This window comes from Ochlerotatus camptorhynchus, unplaced genomic scaffold (assembly GCF_037179485.1).
Source record: "Ochlerotatus camptorhynchus isolate MF236.1 unplaced genomic scaffold, CSIRO-AGI_Acam_v1.1 ptg000176l, whole genome shotgun sequence".
In the NCBI taxonomy this organism is placed as follows: domain Eukaryota; kingdom Metazoa; phylum Arthropoda; class Insecta; order Diptera; family Culicidae; genus Ochlerotatus; species Ochlerotatus camptorhynchus.
The window spans coordinates 2573713-2597098 of record NW_027040666.1 but is presented as its reverse complement, the minus strand read 5'-3'; the positions used below and the strand labels follow the sequence as shown (position 1 = coordinate 2597098).

Genomic DNA, 23386 nt, shown 5'->3' with positions numbered 1-23386 from the left:
AATTTATGTTCAATATGATGCACATAAATGGAGCGTCACATATCATATAACTTAACATTATAAATCATGTAAAGTTCTGAAGCATTTCATGCAATGTAGCAATTATTGTATACAAAAGCCCATCTTTGTAAACAACATTGTTTACAAGTTGCTCGGTTGCGTGAAATGAAATACAAGTTTACGTGTATGAATGTTTACATCACAATTAAAATTCAGAATTTTTATGTGTGTAGGTTTCGGAAATTTCTGGAATGTTCAAAGTTCATAATACTTTAGAATTTGATAGAATTCACGTTAAAATGTTCGGCTTTATCTTCAATTCTCAGAGAATACCGTGGAGATCGTGTTGCAGTTGCAATGGTGCATGGCCTGCTTTTGCATTTTCTTTTGTTGTAGGGGAAATAGCTCTAATGTTGGCCTATGGATCTAAGATTGGGCCCATCGCTAAAAATCTGCTATTTATCAATTTTATCTAGATGAACGGTACTAATGGATATTTTTGGTAGTTATTGAAAATTTAGTCGATTGCTTAATTTATCTTCTTCTTCTTTTCTTCTTATTCCTCTTCTTTTTCTCCTTCCTCTTCTTTTTCTTCTTCTTCTTCTTCGCATTTCAAGCTAATTATTCAATATTAGCTTATTGCGTGCTCTCAACTTAGTGTTCTAGACGCACTTTCACAGTTATTAATTGTGAGCTTTCGATGCCTGTACCATTTTTGCATTGGTATAATTGTGTGGCAAGTCCAATCATACTTCTATGCCCAGGGAAGTCGAAAAATTTTCCAACCCGAAAAATTCCTAGACCGGACCGAAAATTGAACCCAGCCACCTCCAGCATGCTCTTGCTTTGTAGCTGCGCCTGTACCGACTGAGCTAAGGGAGGCTCCCTGCTTAATTTATATATGGGCCCAAATTAGGGGCATATAGGCCGACATTACATCCATTTCCCCTATTGCTACGATCTTGCGTGATCATTTATTTGTTACGATGAGCCACACATTCCTGCAGTTTTTTAGAGTAGCCTTTGCCTGATCGGAATGTGTACTTGGGATTGGTGATTAAAGGGCCAATCGGGAGATAGTGAACATTATGCGGAAGAATAGGTGATGGTAATTAGCAGTACCATTAGCAAATAGCGAAAAACTTATCCAATTTTAGATTTAACTCTCAGAATTCCATTAAACTTCACATAATTGTTTACCCCTAGTATGAACCAAACTTGTGCCTAATTTTTAAAAATGGCATATTTGATATTTTTCAATGAATCATAGTACAAAAACGGCTCATCTAATTTAAATGAAGTCTGAGTCAAAGATGAAGGAAACTGTGTTGCTGTACACTGAAAAAACCACAAATGTTCGTCAATAACAAAAAATGCATTTTTTTTTATTATATTTATTTGAAAGCTAACTTTTCTACAATGGACATGAACTATTAGTAAAAAAAAATAAGAACTTTTTTCCACGCGAACCTTTTTTTAGAAGTGTTTAACAGTTTTCTTTTCTTATTTTTGACAAAAATTGTGACGTCATTTCGCTTAGATGAGCCTTTTACGTGCTATGATATATTGAAAAATTTCGAAAATGCAATTTTGAAAAATGAGGCGGGAATCAAAATGGCTGAATTCCTACAAAAACTTGGTTAATTGCCCCTAGTGAACAATTATACAAAGTATCATGGAACTCGGAGAGGGTAAAATAAAATATATTTGTCAGTTGGCGTGCAAGTGCTCCAAATTATCGTGCAGTACACTGAGACACAGATGTTACAAAACTGTCATTGGATCTATTGTTTTAAATTATTTAAGTTTATTTTCAGCTTTTCGATGAGGAAACATCTTTAGATTCAATTTTTTCAACCATCGTTCAGGTTAGATTTATCGATATAAATTTATGTTAAGCCCTTCGATGATGGAAAATCCCTAGATTTATATCATAATGATTCACTTTATTCAGCCTTCCTTCAGACTGGACCCTTTTGATTTAAATTATTTGAGCTCATTTTCTGCTCATCGATGATTAACTTGTTTTCTGCCTTTGTTCAGACTGATTTATTTATTGATTTAAATTATATAAGTTTATTTTCAGCTTATCGATGAAGAATCTTTATATTCACTTCTTCCAGCCTCCGCTCAGGCTGGATCTATTGATCTAAATTATTTAAAAATATTTTCAGTCCTTCGGTGATTTGATTTGTATTATAAATGCAATGTGAAAGAATGAATGAATGATATATAGAATAGGCTAACGAGAAGTATAAATCAATTCTCATGAACTAAATAATTGGTTGTCTTTAAGTGCAGTTGGAAATTGTTGCAAGTTACCCCATCAGACGATTTTTCAGCTTTTTAGAAACAAGGTTCTTGTTGTTATCACACAATGTAAAGGTAGATTCTAATAGGTAGTGAATAGTGTTATTATCTAAACATTTACGAAACCTTATATGGGACTGAAATGCGATTATAGACAGTATACTTATTATTATTTCATCTTCGATTAGGTTAAATAATTGATTTTTAATTTACTCAGTTCCATTTGCATGAAAACCATTACAGTAAACCAAATAAATTTGAGTGTGATAAATTTAATTAATTGTATTTAAACATATTTCAAAAACCAACTAATCTCATCATTTTGATCTACTACTTGTCAAATAAGTGAAAATGACGAAACATATGTTCTGTTTTCATAGTTCTTTTGAAAGCATATTTCACAACGGATGCTGAAAGGCACGTTGCATCGCTCAACCACCTGTTGTACCGGGGATGTTTTCCCGCGCCCAGCTGATATTACCGGTGACAATTATTCCGACTCACTGCGCACACTCGGCCGACGACGATCGTTCCCTCATTCGGCACGCTCGATGGCTATTTCGGGTTGGTCCGGGACATTTTTTTATCAGTTTGGTAGCCGCACAAAGTTTTTAAAACTGAGCACTTCAATATTCAACTCTCAAGATTGTTTTAGTATTCGACGGGAGTTGGTTTAGACAAGTAAGAGCCTCTTCCTTTCTCTAGTACTACTGCTAAGTGAGATCATTGTTGTGTGACTTTGATGTTACGGGAGTTTGTTACAACGCATTTCAGTGCATGCTTCAACTGTTAGCCGTGCTAGCATTGTTCACCATTTGTGTTCTGTGCCCGAAGTTACATTTTCGATAATTGTGTGATTAAGTGATTGGACCTGAAATAACGTGTTCTAACAGTTACAACAATACTGAAAGGTGTTGCCTAGCACAACTCTGATACTGACTGGAAACAATCTAATGGATTAGTTTAAAAAATAACATCGACAGTTTCAGTATTGTTGATGCTACAAGAAAACTGACATTGTGATGTTCTGTGTTGAATTTACGTGAAATGTAAAAAAAAGGAAACATCAAGTAAAATCTAATGAAAGTTTTTTTTTCATTCTCTTCCTTTCATCGCAGTTAGTTCAAGTAGAACCTAAATTCATACCAAAATCAAAATGAGTTACCCATGGGAAAAGCGTGTCGAATTCATCGTCGGTCACATGTACGGTATGTATCATCTTCGAAAAGTATTGTATGAATTTCAAATCGATTGGTAACGGAATTTTACGGCATTTATGTGGGTTACACGGTTTCTACCAAGTCAACGAAGAAAAATTAATTGACCAAGTAAAATACATCGGTGAATGTGCAAAATGAGATTTTAATACGAAATAAGTGGCGCAATGTTACGATTAAATAACTTCAACACCAATGCAGAGAATGACAAGTGTCAAAATCTTACAGACGTGCGAAAATTGCAGTGCAAATAAATTGCCACTGAATTTATATTTGAAAGCAGACCATTAAGTTGGCATGTGCTGTCTTCAACTATTATCATAAAAATTGTGCATCTTAAGGACCTTCATTGCAGCAGTGGCCGCAGGTCCGAAAGTACTATTTTTAAACAAAGACAAGTAAAGCTGAACATTGCATTAGGTCCTAAGTACCATTGACAGATTCTCTTCGTCGACATTCTCTTTGTATCCGACCGGCCAGGTATTTTAAGCACACAGATCGTTAAAATAAGCTTTTATCTAGCATCTAATATGACAAACACAACAAGATGTGGTTATGTGCTCATGTTATTAACGAAAGAGAAAGTCGACGAAGAGAATCAATCAATGTTACATAGGACCTAATGCAATATTCAGCTTGAAGTGTCACGACTTAATACTTTATTAAAGGATTCGTTTTCACGTTGTCAAGTCGACAGTTGTTGTAATTAAATTCAAAACGCGTGAAGAATGCTGCCTGGGGATTTACAACAAGCTACTACGATTTACGTTTTCTGCTCTGCTCTGACCTTGTTGGTTGGTCGTGCTAGAAGTAAGAGCCCTAGCAGGATTATCGTGATTTTTATAAGATTCACGGGAGAGTTATGGCCAGGCACCATAAATCAATCGATGAACTCTTAACATACATGATTTTGACGCGTGCTGACTGAAATGTGCTACGACTAAAAAAAAATTAATGCAGCTTTTTCTTGTGACAACAAGTCTATCATCTCTCATTCTACAGAGCATTTGGGAGACTAACTATAGTTAAATATTTTGACACTTATTCGACTCGCGAGAATTGCTTTATTATTCAATCAGCCATCTTCTCACTGATAGGTGAACTATGATAAACTATAAAGTATATGGTTCTGATAATTTTGAAATGTTTCTATGAAAAATCATCTGAAGGAACCCTGAGACCTGGTGGGAATACAAGCTTAAATACTCTGGACGTCTGTCAACAGTTGTTTCAATCGAACCTTCAAAATGCACTGCTTTGCTCAATTGAAACAACTTCTTCCAATTTTGTGCTGACATAAATACTTTTACAAACTGGAGAATAGGAAAGACAGTATAATCGAGTGGCACATTTCCGTCACATAAAATTGAAGTAAATTTTTTATGACTGAAATAAGTTGTATAGCAGTTTCAACTTTCAACAACCGATTTGTGACCAGGGTAGTAATATACCTGCCAATGTAAGCTGATGTATACAAGCGAACTGTCAAATCGTTGATAAAAATGGTCGTTTTGCATACAACATGGCGTCACATCGGCAGGTCTATTACTATGAGTGTTTATAATAGACATTTTTTAATTATTCTGACGTTTTTAAATTATTCTGAAAATTCAGTCAGTTCCATTTGGAAATCCTGGGAGATCCCATTTAAAAAGTCAAATAGAATATGGTTGAAACCCAAAGCACCAACACAGCTCGTAACCCTATCTCTATAATATTTGATGATTCTTGGAACATCATTATGAGACAACGAACAAATAATTCAGAAATTGCTTATCGTGCTGAATCAGAAAGCTAGTGTTAAGCTTTTACCAGTAAAATATACAGAAGTGTACATTTTACACAAGACTACTAAAACACTCTAGTAATAGAGCTTTAGCAGCGACCAGGTTATGCCTTAAACAAACGCTAAAAGCTATAGAACTTTCTAATTTGATGGGAATACTTTTAAAACACCACTCATTTAAAAGAATTCAGATTATAAAATCAATTTCAGCGTCACAAAATAAAGTAAAAGTAAGACATTTCGCTAAACACAGCATCACAGTACCTGAAGTCCCTGGGATAACACGACTTTTTGCCATTCTTTTAAGATTTTGTTCGTGGACCTTTCATGCATTGCTATTTCGATATCTTATGTACCCATTCTTCGATACAATCAATGTAAATATTTACATTATTTGACAAATCTCAGGTAATCATGACAGCAGTTGGTCTCTTTTCTTCATTCATATTGTTTTCAATAATCAAACGTCATGATTACATAGGTTTTGTCAAAAAAGGTAAATATTTACGTTGTTTGTACCAAAAAATGCTACAATCGAGATAGGATGAGTTTGACATTCAGAACAGTAATTTATTAGCCTACTAGTGCGATTTTAAAAGAACGTCGGCTGCAAAATTGTATTTGTTTATCTCTAATCCAAAGCAAAACTCGATCGCTTACTTCAAACGAAGATAAAACTAGTGAACTAGATTTTTCTATTCACATATGGAGAGTAACTTGGTCCCGAATATTTTCTAGGGACCATGGTGATGAGAAAGACTGAGATCGAGATATAGAGAACTGAAAGTATGGGCATCTCAAGGGACTGTTCAAATCATTGAGATAGGAAGAAATGTTGTGCTAATGAACATCATATACATGATGAGTTCCGAGAATGTTTTGGAAAAGTAATTGTTTAGATTTTACCTCAAGTTCCCAGATTATGAAAACATTTTAGGAATGTCAAAAATTGCATTTTCCATCACTCTGACATAATTGTACATTAAGAGCGACAGAATGCATCATTTGTCAGGAAAAACGATGCAATAGGATTGTTGAAGGCGAGGTTGAAAGCTAAATAATATTGTGGCGCCAGCACCAAATTAAAGTTCAGAAGTCTGACTTCCGACTTCTGACCTAAAGAAAATCACGACTCTCATTATTTTGTTACAATTTGTATCTAAAATACTGAAGAGCTTCGTTCACAACATAAAGTCTCTGTCGAGAAGAGAAAATTGAACGGTTTTAACTCAGTGATCAACTACATCCAATTTTACGATACAAATTATTCCTCAAATTTCAAATTATCTGACGTTTTCATTACATAATGTCGACGATTATCTACGTTAAAACAAAGAAAATGTAATTAGCCATCGTAAGTTGTAATCCAAAATGGAGAACCATGCGTCTCCACAATTTCATAAACTGGCTACCGGAAAACATCAAATAGTACCTATTTGATTCAATATTTTAACGTAAATATGACATGATTCACAACTGTTCGCAAGTTCAGCATTTTGTTGAAAAGGTGAATCCTTTTCTTTGTGATCTAAATGAAAGCACAGTATATCCACCTGTTGGATTCGGCAACATTTTTGGCAGATCTCATGAGAATTCCTTTCTTCTCGCCTCTATACCTTCAAGCTGTATACATACATAGGGTAGGCATACCAGTTATGGTAACTGCGCTGGATATCGCACTACAACATATAGGAACACTATAATACCAGTCATAATGGTGTTACTCCATTTAAAATTCATGCCCTCAACTGGCACATTTTTTCAAGAAATGCCATAACCCGTGCACCTTCCCTATGCATAAATATCTTAAAGTATGCTTCCAGCGTATCTTTTTATGAACACAAGGATAAATGATGTCGCATTTCCGATCTTTGATCAGATTTGTGCCTCCCCAGACTGTTTGGCTGCTTGGTTGATTTTTTTCTTCTGTTTTTGGCTAAGACCCTGGTTTATTTTTCTGCATTGAACAGAGATGGAAAAACAACAACTTGAGGAGGCAATTTGTAGAGTGGAAACAAGCTGAATAATTGTGAATTTAAACATAATTCAGCCGAAACGGTGGTGGTCCTCTTGGGTTCAAACAAACGAAACGAAAGAAAACGTATTAGGCTATCACAATGGGGAGTATTTTTCACTGTTGCCAAGAACGAAGCAGTATGTAGGCGGAAAAGTTTTGAGAAGCCAGCAGCTTGGGAAAAGTGAATTTTTAAGTGTGGAATTGTACTGGACTGCGATGCAGGGAAATGGTTATTCATATGCCGTTTGTAGAGGAAACTCGACAGTTGTGTGATACACTTGGCCTAGTATGACTTTTGCAAACAGGTTGACTTGTGAGTAACACAAAAGATGAATGTGTTTATCTTAAATGTCACCATACGGCTTGGTTCCAGGTTCTCGCTCGGGGGTTACACGCCTGTTATTATCATTAGACCTACTCGTATATTTACACATGTCGTCATTTGCAAACGAAGTAGGTCAGTAGAGATGCGGCAAAGCCTAGTCATTTAAGCCACGGTATTATCAAACCGGAGGCAGCGGGTTCGATTCCCGGTTCGATCTAGAGAATCTTTCAGAATGTTAATTTTCTAAACATCCCTGTGCATAGAATATCATTATACTTGCCATACAATATACAAATTCGTGCATTGGTTGACATAGAAAGCTCGCAGTTAATAACTTTGAAAGTGCTTCAAAGAACACTAAGTCAGGCGTAAGCTCTTATTGGAACGTCGCGACCAAAGTTTACTTTCTCATGGTGAGATGGCTTCTGAGATATCCCGAATCCTCCGAGATTACTAAAAAACCAGAAAACACGTTTCGAAGCCAGTAAACCGACCGAAGATTCCGAAATATCTTCATTGTAACAAAGCTATTTTTTAATCTTTCACACGTACAAAAAAAAATGTAGAAAAACCGTGACAGCGCAAACAGAATGAACCACCCACTGGCAGACCCTACTGCGTTTAACAGTATTTTGGCTCTTTATGAAAGATTTGGGCTGGAATTGGTTGGTCATAAGTATCTGAACTGTGGCAAATTTTGCTGAATTAAAATTAACCGAAAAATTTATCAAATTAAGCTTCACCGTGGGAAACCAGCCTTGCTATAAATTTTCCATCAATCAGTGACTATTTAATGGGACAAATGAGTCCCCTTCTTGTTGTAGTAATAATTTAATACTTATTAACAACACTTCAAATGTAGCCAGCATGCCTATCATGTTATCAAGGCGTTCAGAATTACGTGCCCCATCCGTCCTCTTTCTCCACCATCGGAGTGCCAAAATGGGGTGTTCACTACACCATCCTCATACCGCGGAAAGTGTAGGTGCAAAATACGAAGCAAGTGCAAATGAGCTGTGAAAGAATGATACACTTCAACGGAACTAATGAAATTTTAACGAGTATTTGATGTCTCCATTCGGAGAATCGGGCAGATCGGTTGTTAGGGAGTTCAGTTAGATTTGATGGGTTTGAATAAGCTCCCAAAGCGATGATGATTTTTTCCACTTAAATAATCCCAAGTTTTCGGTTTTGATAGATTGTTAAAAAGTATAAACAACATATTTAAAATGTTTTATAGAAATTTGCAGATTGACAAACCATAAACTACTTTTCATGTTTCTCCACATCATTTTTCGCGGACACCAGAGAACATTAAAAACTGCCTCTATTACTATTCACCAAAGCAATTTCAATCTAGCATACGACATAAACAAATAAATTTACATAAATAAAACGCTTGGCTGAACTACGAGGAGCAGAAGATCTCCCTAGAAAATGCGCGACCGCTCAATATTTGTTCGATATGGCTAATAATTTCCCCACTCAATGTAGAAGCATTTTTACAGTTGTTGTTTTCCATAATGCAACTTTTTACGAGTACTTTTTGCTGTTCCTCGACTATGTCAATCACAAGAACAGTCGAGGGAAAGAGGCGCTGAGCATTTTGTTCCAGGATCCCACCCGCGGCGACTACTGTGTTATATTTCAACGTAATTAGCTTGGCTGGGTAAACTTTTTCCAGGTAGCTTTGATGAAAATATATCTGAGTTTAGAATTGAAATGACTTACTTCACATCATTTAAAAACAACAGTGACCTCCAATTTGATATCAGGCAAGCACACGGATTAGTTCGGTTTTTGCGTGGATTTCATTGCATCCGCTTGGGCCAAGCAAACGTGGCAACGCTTCAGCAGGAATAATTGGTCGCAATCAATAAAGCAAAATAATGATTTTATCTTAATTCCAAATTCTGGTTTCCATGTCAATTGTCCATGGCATGCTTAGACCAGTCCTGGCGAAACATCGTCATCTTCATTGACCCATCAAATATGAAAGTTAAAATTGCTCGTTAAAATGTCTTTACTGAAAGCTACCAATTACGGTACCGAGTGGAAACACTTTAACGCGGTCATGCGCTGAACTGCATGATAAACGACTAACACCATTGTTAGTAGCTCACGCGTCTCATCCTATTCTTCAGAGAGGCGGCAAATTGAATTGTTTTAATTCAACTGATTGAATACGTGAGCGGCGTCCTGTCGTACCTGGGAAAGCCATCCCATTAAGGATTTCCTATCTTGTGAATGGTTTCGTTGCTACCTTCCAGAGTAGGAGACTGTTAGGGGTAACAGCATTGTGTAAACCATGATTTTTTCATTCCTGACAAGCAAAGCGTTACCTTAACCTTCCGAGAAATGCGTCTGACAAATCTACGGAGCGCAATTCATAAATCTTCGCATTTCCTTTTAGAATTTTAAACTTTCTTAAACTAACGTGTTAGATTTAAACTGAGGATACAGGAATTCGATTTTACTAGAAATTGTAATTCATCCAAGCAACATTACAAGTTTTGTCAAGGTTTTAACGCATTCTTTCAGTCTAAATCAGATCAACAAGTCGTTTACCTCCATTGCATGTAAAATCTTAAAAAAACATATAACGAGCAATGATGATGCTGCATGCAGGGAGCGCCAAAAAATGTTCATACGTTGATAGGAGGTCAGATAGGAAAATATTCCCACTAAGGCAAATCTGCCCATATTTTTTTCCCAATTATTATTGTGGCGTTTCCTAAAGCTTATACACGCAATATGATGATTTCTTCGAACCGGTAGATAGGTTGTAAAACAATAATATTAAATCTTACTCAATACCCAACATTGTTTGAAATTTGAAACCAATGCCCAGCTCTCTCTAAACAAGCCGTGCTACAACAATGAAATGGGAAATTTACCAACCCGATCGCTCCTGCATCTGATAGCCTCGTATACATTTCGTTCTTTAATCTTCTTTCCTAACTGAAGAGCGTGCGTATATTGTTAAATTAAGGCAATTTCCACACACTTCGAGAAAAAAAAACTTCCATAGACAATGGAATGTTCCCGAATAATTTTGTTTACATTTCATACTTGCTACAAGTATCCCCGTGCTGGTTGATGTCGAAACTTCCCCGTACTGTTCAATGGCATACATATTGACATATGAAATGCGTTCTTCGAATCCAGCGATTGACATTTAGACTCTTGAATTTATGATGAATCAATCTACGCGCCAGCGATCTCCTCGGTTCGTGGAATGACACACACACAAATCACCATTGGATACACCATTTTACAACAACCAATTCGGTTTCACTTTTAACCGAGTCAAGGAAAATCCGGTACATATTTGATTTTTCTCACGCCCCCGCCTATCACCGTCGTCATTTGTATCATATAGGCCTATCAGGCGAAGAACAGCATAGATATAACATCACAGTAAGCAGCGCCAAGGGCTTCTTTCGTGGAAGATAAGATCGGGTTATACTTTCCACGAAAATGGCAGCCTGAGCGTTATCCTCCCACTTGAAACCGTGCCTTGCGAGCGATGATGGTCTTTATTAGCGAGTGGATTCAAATTTCGGAAAATTGAAACTTCACTACAGCAGAAACAATTTAAGGTGCTTAGCTATGTTTTCAAGTTCAGGCAATTTTCCAGCCAAGAGGAGATTTATGATCCACGTACACAAGTGTTCAGGAAACTCCTCTAATGATGAATTTTTTTAATGTGTAGATAGAGCCAATTGAGATTTTTTCAATTGCTTTCTAGAAACGAAAATCATACTAAACTACTAAATACACCAATAATTGGTTAAAACCATGGAGATCCTATTTTTCCGAGCTTACACAAACTTGTTTATGTATTTCATAAAATAAAGCTTGGAGTCTAAGCTTTCAATGAAAAAAAAAAATTGTGAAATTTCATGGAGTTTTTGTGAAAAAGCGCCGGAAAAAAATACAGCGCGGATGAATGAGGTACCAAATTTTTAAAAATAAATCGTATTTTTACACAAATCACGTTAAAAGGCTGTAAAATCTTAAAACATACTATAATCAATGTCATGATTATCATTTACTATCTTTGAGTGATGATAAATAAATGACAACGCATTTGATAATGCATTTCCATCCATTTTTTCACGTTCTGAAGATTTTGAGATAGTATAACTTTGTCAACTCTCTGAATGAGCTAAAAAAGTTATGTTTAAAAGTCCAATTACGCAATTGTTTTACTTTCATTTAGTATAACGCTCAATTATGCATTTTGGCTTTTAGAAGTGTATTGAAGCCAGACGAAAATAGAGCTAGAAAAGATGTGTTTTCCAAGAAAATAATTTTTTAAATTGTCATATCTCTCTTATTTCGCAATATTTTTAACATGGTTTGAATGGAATCAAAGCATAGTTTAAAAAAAGATAGATTTCTGAAAAAGACCTAGTGCAAAAAAAATTGACTTCTTTAAGTCAAATAACCGCTCAATTGAAAATAAAGCCTAGATAGGATGATTCAAAACTGACTACAAGTTGTCAACATGATATCCATCGAGATATTAAAGGTAGTTATGGATGGACCTGTTGCATTATTTTTTGAAACGAGCACGTCTAGGCAAGTCAAGAAAATTTGAACCCGTCACCTCTGGCTGACCGGAATATTATGGAAGAGTCAAACAGAAAAGTGGCTTCCGTCCGGTGCAGATTTGCATTATTTGCGTGCTGCCATCAAAAGCATGCCAAACTATCGCACTTCACGATGTGTTTGCTATTATCAAAATGTAATTAAGCAGAAAATTGCTCATATGGTACCATTTGCGTCCGGCACTCTCAATGGTGAACTAACAACTTTACCAGGGTCAATTACTGCCGTGTACATACATACATGCTGTAATACAGTCCGAAGCTAATTCAATTGTTAAACTTTGTAATGAAACCACTCGTTAGTAGCGCTGTGTTAATTTATAACTCTTTCTCTTTCTATCTCTACAGACATTGACAAGAATGGCTTCCTAGACAACCAGGACTTCCAGTGCATGGCTCTGCGTGCCACCGTCGTCGAAGGCAAGGGCACCATCAACCCAGCCCGCCTGAATGAGTACAGGACCATCATGAAGGCTCTGTGGGATGAGATCTCTGCCCTTGCCGATTTCGATAAGGTAAGTTAAATTAATCGCCTTTCTATCACCGTCAAATCGCGTAGCGTTCCCTTTTTCTTATTCAACCGGAAAACGACGAAGCATCAGCAGAAGGGTTAACTAGGTTTACTCGAAATTATCCGTTAATTATGCGCTCTTAAAAAAGCAAGCAAGCGTGAGAACGAAAACATCCTTTTATCGATTTTTGTTCGAGACCCAATGCCTGAGTTAGAACGCATCAAGACAGATGGTAATAGTACGAAGATGCTTTTTGATTGCCAAAAGCAATTAAAAAATAATCGAAGCTCATCACAGTTCTGGGTATCTCAATTTTCTTATGTTTTTTTTTTCAAATCACAGACTTATAACATGTTATAATAATATCGACTTCGGTCAGACATCTTGATATACTTTATGACTACTCTAAAACTTGCAAATGCCGTTCCACTTCCACCTACATAACGTTTAAGGTGAAAAGAGCTCGTGACCTTTTTCTGATGGATCTCATTGTCCCTTCGAATCTTCCAGAGTATAAATATCAACTACCAAAAAACTTATACAGACGAAACTGATTCCCCACATTTGCAGCAGTAAATATGGTGAATCAAATGTCATGCACGGAGTCATAATAGTATCCGACAACCATTTGAAGACTATGTGTCGTATGTCGAAGGAAATCTAGTCTACTTTAATCACTTTTCCCACACAAACTTTATTTAGTTAATTTAATTCAATAATTCGATGACCCTTATCAAATTAGAGAGAACTAACAGTATTTCATTGCTATATAGTATACAATGAACCTTGTGTAGAAAACTGGAAACTACTTAGTGATACACAGAGAATATTTAAAAAGAATCCTATGATCAATATTCGCTCACAAAAGAAGAAGAAAAACTCATGGTTTTATTAAAAAATACCATAAATAAGCAAGATTAATGAAATGAAAAGTACCCATATGCAGAATTTGAAATCACCGATACAATATAATGTGTTCGCCGTTAGAGCTAATGTAGCTAATGTAGCGATAATGTAGCTCATGTTGAAAAGCGGCATCAACATGTTTCTATTCTACTAAAACCGTCATATACTCTCGACACCTATACCGGGAGGGAGGTACGTCTAACTAGTTAACGGAAACCACCAAAAGCACGCTGTTTACCTTTCATTTCCAATTTAACCTACGCTTGCCGATGTGATACGCGAGTATGAGAGTTTTTCTTGTTGCTCCTAATCGCTGAAAAACCGCTTTTGGATCACCCAGATTGCAAACAACGCCACTTGCCGTGCACAGTCTCCGATTGACTCCATCAAAAATGGCAGAAATGGTGACTACTGTATGAATAAGTAATCAAAGGAACGTTATAACGCACATTAAAATTGATTGATAGCAAACACGATCTAGTTTTCCCTTTGATTTTCATCACCTGTGGAAACCGGGGCGATTAGCATGTACCGTTGACTGATTTCAAATCAACACCGTGGAACTGTTTTATTTATTTTTTTTTTCCATTCGGTCGCTGTTTTGGGGTAAACTGATTTTGTTGCCCTAGGTGGATTGTGAATGGTACATATTAACCGTTAAATTAATACCGCATTGATGGTGAAGTGCTGCTAGTGAAACTAAACAGAGAAGTCGTAGTCCACTCTGGTTTATTTTTAATCCAAACTCGCACCGTTACATGCGGTCAGCGTATTGTTTGGCTGAGTAGATGCATCAACTGTCGGCATTGGTTAGATTACAGACGCTTTGAAATGGATGACGTCAAACAAATTTATCCCAATAATCGAACTCATGATTTTGAATAGCTAACTAACGACATTTTCTTTTCTCTCGCTACTCCCAACAGGATGGTAAGATCACCACCGATGAATTCAAAGATGCCGTCAAGGCCACCTGCCTCGGAAAGCCATACTCCGATTTCCCCAAGGTAAGTCACATGCAACATTAAGGAATTGATATTACTGCTGCTGGGAGATGAATTTAGAGGTAATCACCCTTCGAAATCGTTGTAATATGCGTGCATTCCCAGCTCCAGCGGGAGCACAGTCTGCGTTTTTTTCGTAGGTGAACAGCTGACAGTTTATTAGGTGCCGAAGGCGGAATTACAACTGCCCAAACAATCGTGCGGTTAACTGTATTGGAGCTGATTTATGTACGAATTTTTCTGCAGACTTTGGTTAGTAGCATGGAGTCCGGATGTACCAATCCCATGCTATGAAAATAAGATTATTTTGCTCATATTATTTACGTATTTTGCACAGTTATTGCGCTAATTTTACTCTCTAGAAAAAAAACCCTCTTCAAGGTAGACTTAAAGAAAACATATTATATTTGTATGCCAGTATGCATAGATACAATAAAAATCCTTTTGTGAGATATCTATAGTTAGAAATATCTCAACCAATTTAGCAAAACGGCAAGCATTATGAAAGAACTACTTCAATGTGCCACTATGTTCAGCCTTATTTTCATCCAGTTTACCAATCGTTCAAGATGAACTAATTACAGGAGCTTCACAATTTCGGTTCCTTTCGCACCAAACCTATTTTAAAAAAAAACAACATTTGCTCAAGCTTGCTTTAAAAATTAATTGTTTTACTGAGACATCCAATCAACGTTAAATAACATGAATTAGATTACCGCTGACAGTTAATCATATACAGCGTCCACTCGCTTTAGTTTTTCCACCTATTTAATTATATAATTAAATTTACTACCATTTGCCACGATACGACGGCACTGCAGAAGAAGGTACTTAATTGAATGATCTTCCAGTAATGTATTGCCTGCAGGCAAGCCAAATGCCACCTCGGTTCAAAGGATGCACTTCCTGTGTTTTTCCTCTCAAATGGACCTGGGCATCGCCTGTACCATACCTGCCAACAAGTGAAATGAACCATTGAACTCCCTTGAAATCAATTTACCTCCGTTTCAGGTGAATACATACTCCACTCGGTTGTCAGCACATCCAACGATATTGTGACTATAGAAAATTACCTGAAATAAACATGTTTTTATACTTTAATTTTCCTTTGCTGAGCGGGAGAATCGAAAACATACCAATTATTTAGCCGACGACGAACATGTTATTGTTATTTTAAATGGGTGTAGCTACCGCCCGAAACGACCTGTTCCACTTATTTCGGCTCATAATCTGAGTACTGAGAAGAAGAGGGGAGCATAATTCGCGTGAATCGTGATGTAAGCTATTTTTAATATCATCTACGCGCCACATTTAATTATCCCAGCCAGATCAGTAGCAGCAGCGGCGCGCGCTTTTCTTTCGATTTTCTCACATAGTATTCTCGGGTTACAAACCACCACACGTGCATATGGATAGGATAGGATTCATTTGTTTCCGACCAAGTATCCGACCGCGTGTTGGAAAGAAGCACGCAAGGGATTTAAGAGAGTGTTCTCTTGTTCCACGCTTCGCGTGCGCTTTATATGACTTTTTCTATGTGCTAGGAAAGGTGTCAGGAGATGATGTAGGAGAGATGGGGGTTAAATGCCTAGGCTAAGGAAGATCTCCGCTGAATCCACAACGTGAGCCGATATTTAAGTGCAGTATTAGGATATTGGCAAGATATTACTATTGATATGCTTTAAGAACATTCCAATATTCTTGTTTAAATTAGTAACATTAAAAAGGCCAACAAAAAACTATTTTAAAATACTGTGAGGCAAAATGCGCTTACTGATTTCTTGCCAAGGAAGCATACATTTAGGCTTTCCTCTATTGAAATGGTTCACGCCTGATGGTTATGCTTTCGACACTTCAATTCGCAGGGCGCATTATGCCCCACTTAGTGTAACAAATAGTATTGTGGAAAATTGCTACTATTTTTCTAATAAGCATACCAGTTGAGCTATCGAGCCTAAAGATGAAGAATGTACCTAACAACTTGCATTAATCAAATCGTTAATTTTGGTAGTGTTCAGACCATGAAATGACTTTTCTTCCGTGGTTTTCTGCCAAAATTGTGTGTTTTTTTTTAATTTTATAAATTTTAAACGACTTTCATTAAACAGATTTTTGCTTTCATTCACATAGTTCGTTTTAAGTGCAACGTATGTCCGCATTTTTTCACTATAATATCAACTAGCAGCTGAGATATAAAGGGGCGCATTGTGTCCACTATCGGCGTTTTGCGCCCATTTCCCATATCAACAACAGAAAGGAGAAGTTGGAAGCCCACCACCATCATCACTTAAGAGAAGAGAACTTGTTATTTAATAATCCAGGGGGAATATAGTACGAATAATTAATTGCTATCTTAATTCCTCGTCCGATGAGTGATGTGCGTAGTGTAGCAATTTTTATCTAGCGAGCGACACGCGTTGGTCTACAGTCAGTGGTGAGCTAAGTATGTAATACAAACGAAGAATTAATGGCTCATAGATTTTGATGTTGTGGGAAGTAGACGCCAAGCAGCTTAGTTTTGGCTGATGGATGGAGTGGCATGGTGATGGTGGTTCATTAAAAAACATAAAGTACAGTTCGCCTCCCGGTTATGCGGAAACAGGGTTGCGTGCTCGGGCAATATGTTTGGTTCACAGTCAATTCGAAAGCACAGCGAATATTGAAAGCCTGCTTATTCAACTTCAAAGGTTTTAAAGGAGAGTAATGTATCTTCTAATAGTCAACATTGGAGACCTTAAACTTAAGCTTAACTTCAAGGATCTTAAGGGGTTAACAAGCATGACTGGTAAATGTATGTCAGTCTTTTAGATGCGCGGAGGGGCTGACAAAATTGGGTAATTACTGTATACCCCCGACCCAACTTTACGGCCTACATATGAAACCCAATGATGTGACTCGTTTAAAAATCCAGAAAAAAAAATCAAATAAACTATTCTCTATGTCCACAACAGAAAAAGAAAGTTGAACAAAATTACGAGCGTAAAAAATGGATAAGTGTTATTCCATGTTAAATTTAATGGAATAGCTACTTTGGAGCAGATGTCGTGATTAAAAGTTACGGAGATTTTGTTTGTTTGAAGAAAATCGGAAAATGTTGATATTAACAAATCAAGGACGTTTTTCCAAAATAACATTTGGTACAGGTACTGGATAAACTTTTAATGGATCATATTTTTTTTTATTTTTAGTCCAAAATCGATAATTTTAGAGTAAAAATCATATCTCCGTACATTATTTTTTCGATTCATCGATTATGTCGTTTAACGAATTATTTCGTGAGCATTAATCGATGTTGGTTTTATGAATTAAAAACATAATCAATTAGTTAATAATCGTTTAATCGGGAAAGTTAAACATCCCTAGTCAGACTTTTATGAATTATCTTAATTATAAGATACATTCAAAATTTTGAGACGTCGTTTTCTGAAAATATTCAAAATATAACTGCTAACCAAATTTAAGATTCATCTGTTTAATTCTTTATTTCATCAAGGGTGGCCCCTTATTTACACCCATGTCTAAGCTAGACTATCCCAAATTCAGCAAATAATGGAATACCTTTGCATATAGGTAGAGGTAAACTTCGAACAGGGCCATAAATCTCCTGTTCTCAACTTAGCTGTATATAGGAACCAACAATCGATTCGACGAAAACAACGAACCGTTTATAGCGGGCGGTTCCCTCCAAGCCGTAGTGCTCATAAATTTCCCAATGAAAGCACGCTTTCAAGAGGCGCTACCATGTAACATGCGATGAAGAAATAATTTCCCCAGCATGTATAACACGTGCCATTCGTTATTTTGCTCATAATTCTCCCGCGTAATCGGTGCTGCGGTGCATTCAAAAGACCTCCAAAGATACGACCGATGTAAAGTGGCAATTTAATTGGATAACATGAATAGGCATCAATCGTGACAAGCATCTCATCTCGGAGTTACAACGGGATTAACTTTCCTGCAGAACTAGCCGCTTGCTCTTCATGAATCACCCAACCTATACCAAGCGTATGTAAATGCCTACTTAAGTTTGACATGTTGTTATGTTATGGAATGTTCGTAACAGAATCGTTATCAATGTCAGAGGCCCATTGATGGATAGACCATAAAATTCGACTCATTGGCTATGCACATCCGTATCACCTGAGGAGGTGGCGTAAATTTATATCCGTTCCTATAATATACAGCCTGGAGGCGTTAGATGAGTGAGGCCTTTGACATCGAGTGGGAAGTGGACGTATTGTGCTGTGGACTAAATCTGATGTAGGGGTTGATATTCTCGATGGATGGATATACTTTCATTGAAATTGATTGCATACGGTTCATATTGATAGCACCTTGTTGATGTAGGTGTAGTTGGCGTTACAATGAGTAAAGGCGCAATTGATATCTTTCTTCACATTGTCCCTCGGACATTTTAATTTGAAATCGATGCATCCAATAGTAGAAAGAAGCAGTGGGAAAGTTGCAGCACAATTGAACATCTAGAGAGGATGACAAACGTGAAATAATATACTGAATTCCATTTGCACTATGTAGCACATCGAGTGGATTCAACACTTGCTCGTGTATTTATCTTCACTGAGAGCGCAATAATATTGTGCGATCGTCACAGTTATGAGACATTGAGTTTTAAAATGTCAAATAATGTCTTTTTAATGTAGCTCCTACTGTACGGAAGTGGCATTATAGAAGAAATCTGCTGGTGGTTATTGATAGCTACTTTAGTCCGCTAGTTAGAAAGTGACAATTCTAATACTACCAATTCCACAAAGTATGGAAATTCACACGCATTCTTAGGTCACTTTCACATGGAATAGGTCTCACATGTCCGTTATCAAATGGATAAGGGTACTGCATACACACTTCCAACGTCAAAGGAATGTTTTGAATCCAGCATTTAGCAAAGCGTTTGAAAGGTCTCACCAAATTCTTGCATCGATGTGCGACGTCGGTAGCTTCTCACAGAAGGCCCTTCGATGGACAGCCGTTGGTAGTTGTCGTTGTTGGCCTCTCTTCTCGAGCAATTCACAGTACAATTACATGCCTTCTGGTACTTCTATGAATACATAGGTAACTTGTTTATGTTTCAAGAAAGTATCTGCACAGGAAAATATGAAAAAAAGAACTACACTCATTTAAAACCAAAGAAGGTAAAACAACACTGTAGGTTGGATACAAATTATTAATCAAACATCTTTATCCTTAGTACTGTAAATTTGAACAAAATATTTCGTAATTGGAAATTATTCCGTTTTTGACAACTGAAAAACATTAAGTGTGTTGCCAAAGAAACTATAAGTTTTTGGAAATACTTTTTTTTCGATGTTGCTTTTAATATTTTAAGATATTTATGAATATATCCAAGTTGTCAGCTCCTTAATAATTTCAAATTTTTCATGAAACTTTTATTTTTCCACAAAGTTTATTGGTAAGTCTCAAATGTGAAATACCTTGGATGATAATGGGGTAAACAAAACACAATTCAAAGCGGTCATGAAACTAACTTAAATACTCCGAATCTGACAAAAGCGAACGAAAAAACGAAAAAAAAATCCAACCACAATTTGAATATCATTCCCGATGATACAGATATCTTATAGAATCCATCCCGATGAATGTCGTTATCTTCATAAATACCCTGGCCCATGGCCCGGTTAGCCACTAAACAACAATGCGACGATGAAACCAGGCATTTGAGGCTGAATGGTACACTCCACAACACTGCACATGATTTGTGGCATTTCATGTTTCCCCTCCGGAGCAGACCCTCTCGGTATCGTATCTAATGTGTGGCTCTTAAAGTAGTCTCCAAACCGTGTTAGCATTTTCAATGACCGCTTCTTTTTATGCAAATTTTTTAGTGGCTGCAATCAGCAGTAAGTTGTGAAACGAAGTTAAATTTGCGAATGACTACCAGCCAAATGTTCACATCGATTTACAGTGGAACGGACAATATGCCCGGTCACACCGACTATTGAGTGCGTGACACATCTCGCACCAATAGCTTTCACAGAAAACTCACGAGGCTCGTCGTCAATCTAATTCCAGCATTTAGCTTGAACAGTTTCATGGTTTCCTGTGATCCTATATTATTTGTTGGTTTTGAGTTTTTTTACTTTTCCGCCTGCTATGACTAAGCTCCAAGCATCACGTTTCGTTCTGTTGACTTCTCATCATAACTTGAGAAAGCAGCACATTAGTGCGGGAAAAACGTTGTTTCAGGCAAAAGGACCAGAGTGATACGTAAAGATGCAGCATAATGAAAATTTAATATGCAGCCTGTCCGCGATACCAATCCTGAATAAAGCTTCTGTTACTGTTCTGAGTGCTGACTGAATTGAACGACAAGAAGACGCCTTGTAATGGAAAGGTATTTGAACGATGCTAACCTGTCTTGTACTAAAACTTCTTGAACATCTGAACTTCTCTATGAGACTTGAACGAAATAAAAATTTAAGAAAAACGCTAATTAATAGACACTTCGTACCAGAGATATTTTGAAATATTCTTCCAACAATTCCAAGTATAATATGTCTTTGCATGTTTGGTCCTTTTTACGACGACACACGCTGAATTATTTCTCAAGCTAAACAGTAGACATTAAGACTACTAGTGGCATCGTAAAACGCAGCAAGAAACGGATGAAACTATATCAAAAGCAATAAAAACCAGAATGCGTCTGTTCGAACGACCACTTATTTGTGGCTAATTTGATAAATTTTGCTAATGAACAAATTTTCGCGCTTGCTGAATCCTCGTGATAAACGCAGCAGCCATCACACGTCGCGAGCAATCGCTTAAATTACCATTAAACAAACCATCATTGTCGGACGTGCGATTTGTGGTGGAAGCTGTCGTCATCAAATGAATTTGTTTGTCTCACCTAATTCGAATGGAACAGTTTTCAGGCGCCACTACCGACGAGATTGCAATACACCGCTATTCTCTATTCCGTTCTAAACTTTTTAATTTTGTATGGAGAATCCATTTCGAACGGAATACAGAATAGAGGTGATAGAAAACAATGACACAGTTGATTTGACTGTTCTAGGGTATCCTTTTTCCACTAAACCATCCGAGCAAGCAGAAATAAATTAATTGCACTAGCAATGCATGAACAATTAATGGAATTAATCGATTCCCTCTTTCTGATCTTCTGCAGGCCATGAAGGCTTTCATTGATGCTCACTACCAGATGATGGACATCAACGCCGACGGTCTGGTCAGCATAGAAGAGTACCGTTACAACTGCATCACCAGAATCGCTCTGGATGACATCAAGCAGGTCGATGATTCCTACAACCAACTCGTCAGTGTAAGTATTGATGCCTATACCTATGTAATACCTCAAATCCCCACAAAATGCAGACGCATGGTAGGCCATGACTGCACGCTAAGCCTTCTTGGATTCATAAATTTTAATTATGACATGCTATGACGTAAATCACACCATAACCTTATTAATTTTTTTCAAGCGCGATTTAACTATGGGGGTATTATTGGCATTTAAATTAGCTATTTTTATGAATCCTGCAGATTACTGCCACAACGTTTATGCCGGTCTAAAACTATAAAAAAATGCGCTTCTCACGCAGAAGAATGAAAACGATTTCCTTTTTTTCGCTCATCTCTTCCAGGACGAAGACAACAAGCGCGGAGGAATCACCCTACAGAGATACCAGGAACTGTACGCCCAGTTCTTGGGTAACGAGAGCGACAACTGCTCGGCCGTCTATCTGTATGGCCCAATCCCAGAATAAGCTGTTTGAACCAACATTCGAAGATTCACCATCCCAACTAAAGTACCAACAACCGTATTGCGCTTCTGCTTGATAGTACACGCAGTTCGAGATCATGGCGAACTGTCAAGCATCAGCCATAGAACAAGATGAAGATAGATGCTAGAAGTGAGAAAGAGGAAAAGATCTAAATCAACTTCTCGATCAAACAACATCCTGATTCGAATACTAAAACATCCCAATCTGCCTAAAGTAAACAACATCGGAGCAGAAAAAAAAACAATGTTAACCATATGGAAATTTAATAAAAAAAATAAAACTACCAAACTCTAGCTATCCAAAGCGATTCAGATAACAGCCCGAATCAAGCCTCTTTCTGCAGGCGGTAGTTGAACCGGTGATCCTATCTCGGCCCTACATCATCTTGGGCCCTGTTCAATGAAAGCCATGTTCCAAGTAAACACAACATCCACGGATCACCATGCTACTATAGCAACGGAACGCCGACGCCCTCTACGACATAGTGTGCGCGTTGATTAACGGGTTCGCGGGTGTTATCATCCAAGTTCACGTTGATCGGCCTCTACCAACAGCTTTCAATTTTGTTTAAGTTCTGATTTTTTTTTTCTTTCAGGACAACTGGACTGATTTGCTTCATGCAAATCGTTCAAGCCCGTTCTTTAAAAATTCTGTTTCGTTTGTATTTGTACATATAAACCAAGTGAGAATCAATATCAACCATTTAACTTTAATTGTAACGTTCAATTTGAGAATGACTTTTTTTCTGGAAATACACTAACTATTAGCGATAAATGAACACAATATATAAAGTTAATAATTTTTTTTACTGAAACTACTACTCTAATTATTATTGTTCATATATGTTACGGTGTTTTAAATGTTAGCTTTAATGTTTAAGAAATATTTCTCGCCTCCTTCTTTGAAAGTTTGAAA

At 37.0% G+C, this 23386-nt stretch overlaps 1 protein-coding gene across 1 annotated transcript; it reads left to right on the top strand.

The window, feature by feature from the left end:
* The first annotated feature begins 2890 nt into the window (after positions 1-2890).
* On the top strand, positions 2891-22751 carry LOC135701729 (sarcoplasmic calcium-binding protein 1). The gene is made up of 6 exons (XM_065222593.1): positions 2891-2991; positions 3429-3518; positions 12620-12786; positions 14616-14696; positions 21856-22008; positions 22331-22751. The coding sequence occupies exons 2-6, from the start codon at positions 3467-3469 to the stop codon at positions 22451-22453; spliced, it is 576 nt and encodes a 191-aa protein (XP_065078665.1). The 5' UTR covers positions 2891-2991; positions 3429-3466; the 3' UTR covers positions 22454-22751.
* The last annotated feature ends 635 nt before the right edge of the window (positions 22752-23386 follow it).

Excerpts from the sequence above, each read along its gene's own strand:
- LOC135701729 (XM_065222593.1), top strand. The coding sequence starts at position 3,467 with ATGAGTTACCCATGGGAAAAGCGTGTCGAATTCATCGTCGGTCACATG. Across the intron at positions 3,519-12,619 it reads CATCGTCGGTCACATGTACG|ACATTGACAAGAATGGCTTC; the intron begins GTATGTATCATC and ends CTATCTCTACAG. Across the intron at positions 12,787-14,615 it reads CCCTTGCCGATTTCGATAAG|GATGGTAAGATCACCACCGA; the intron begins GTAAGTTAAATT and ends TACTCCCAACAG.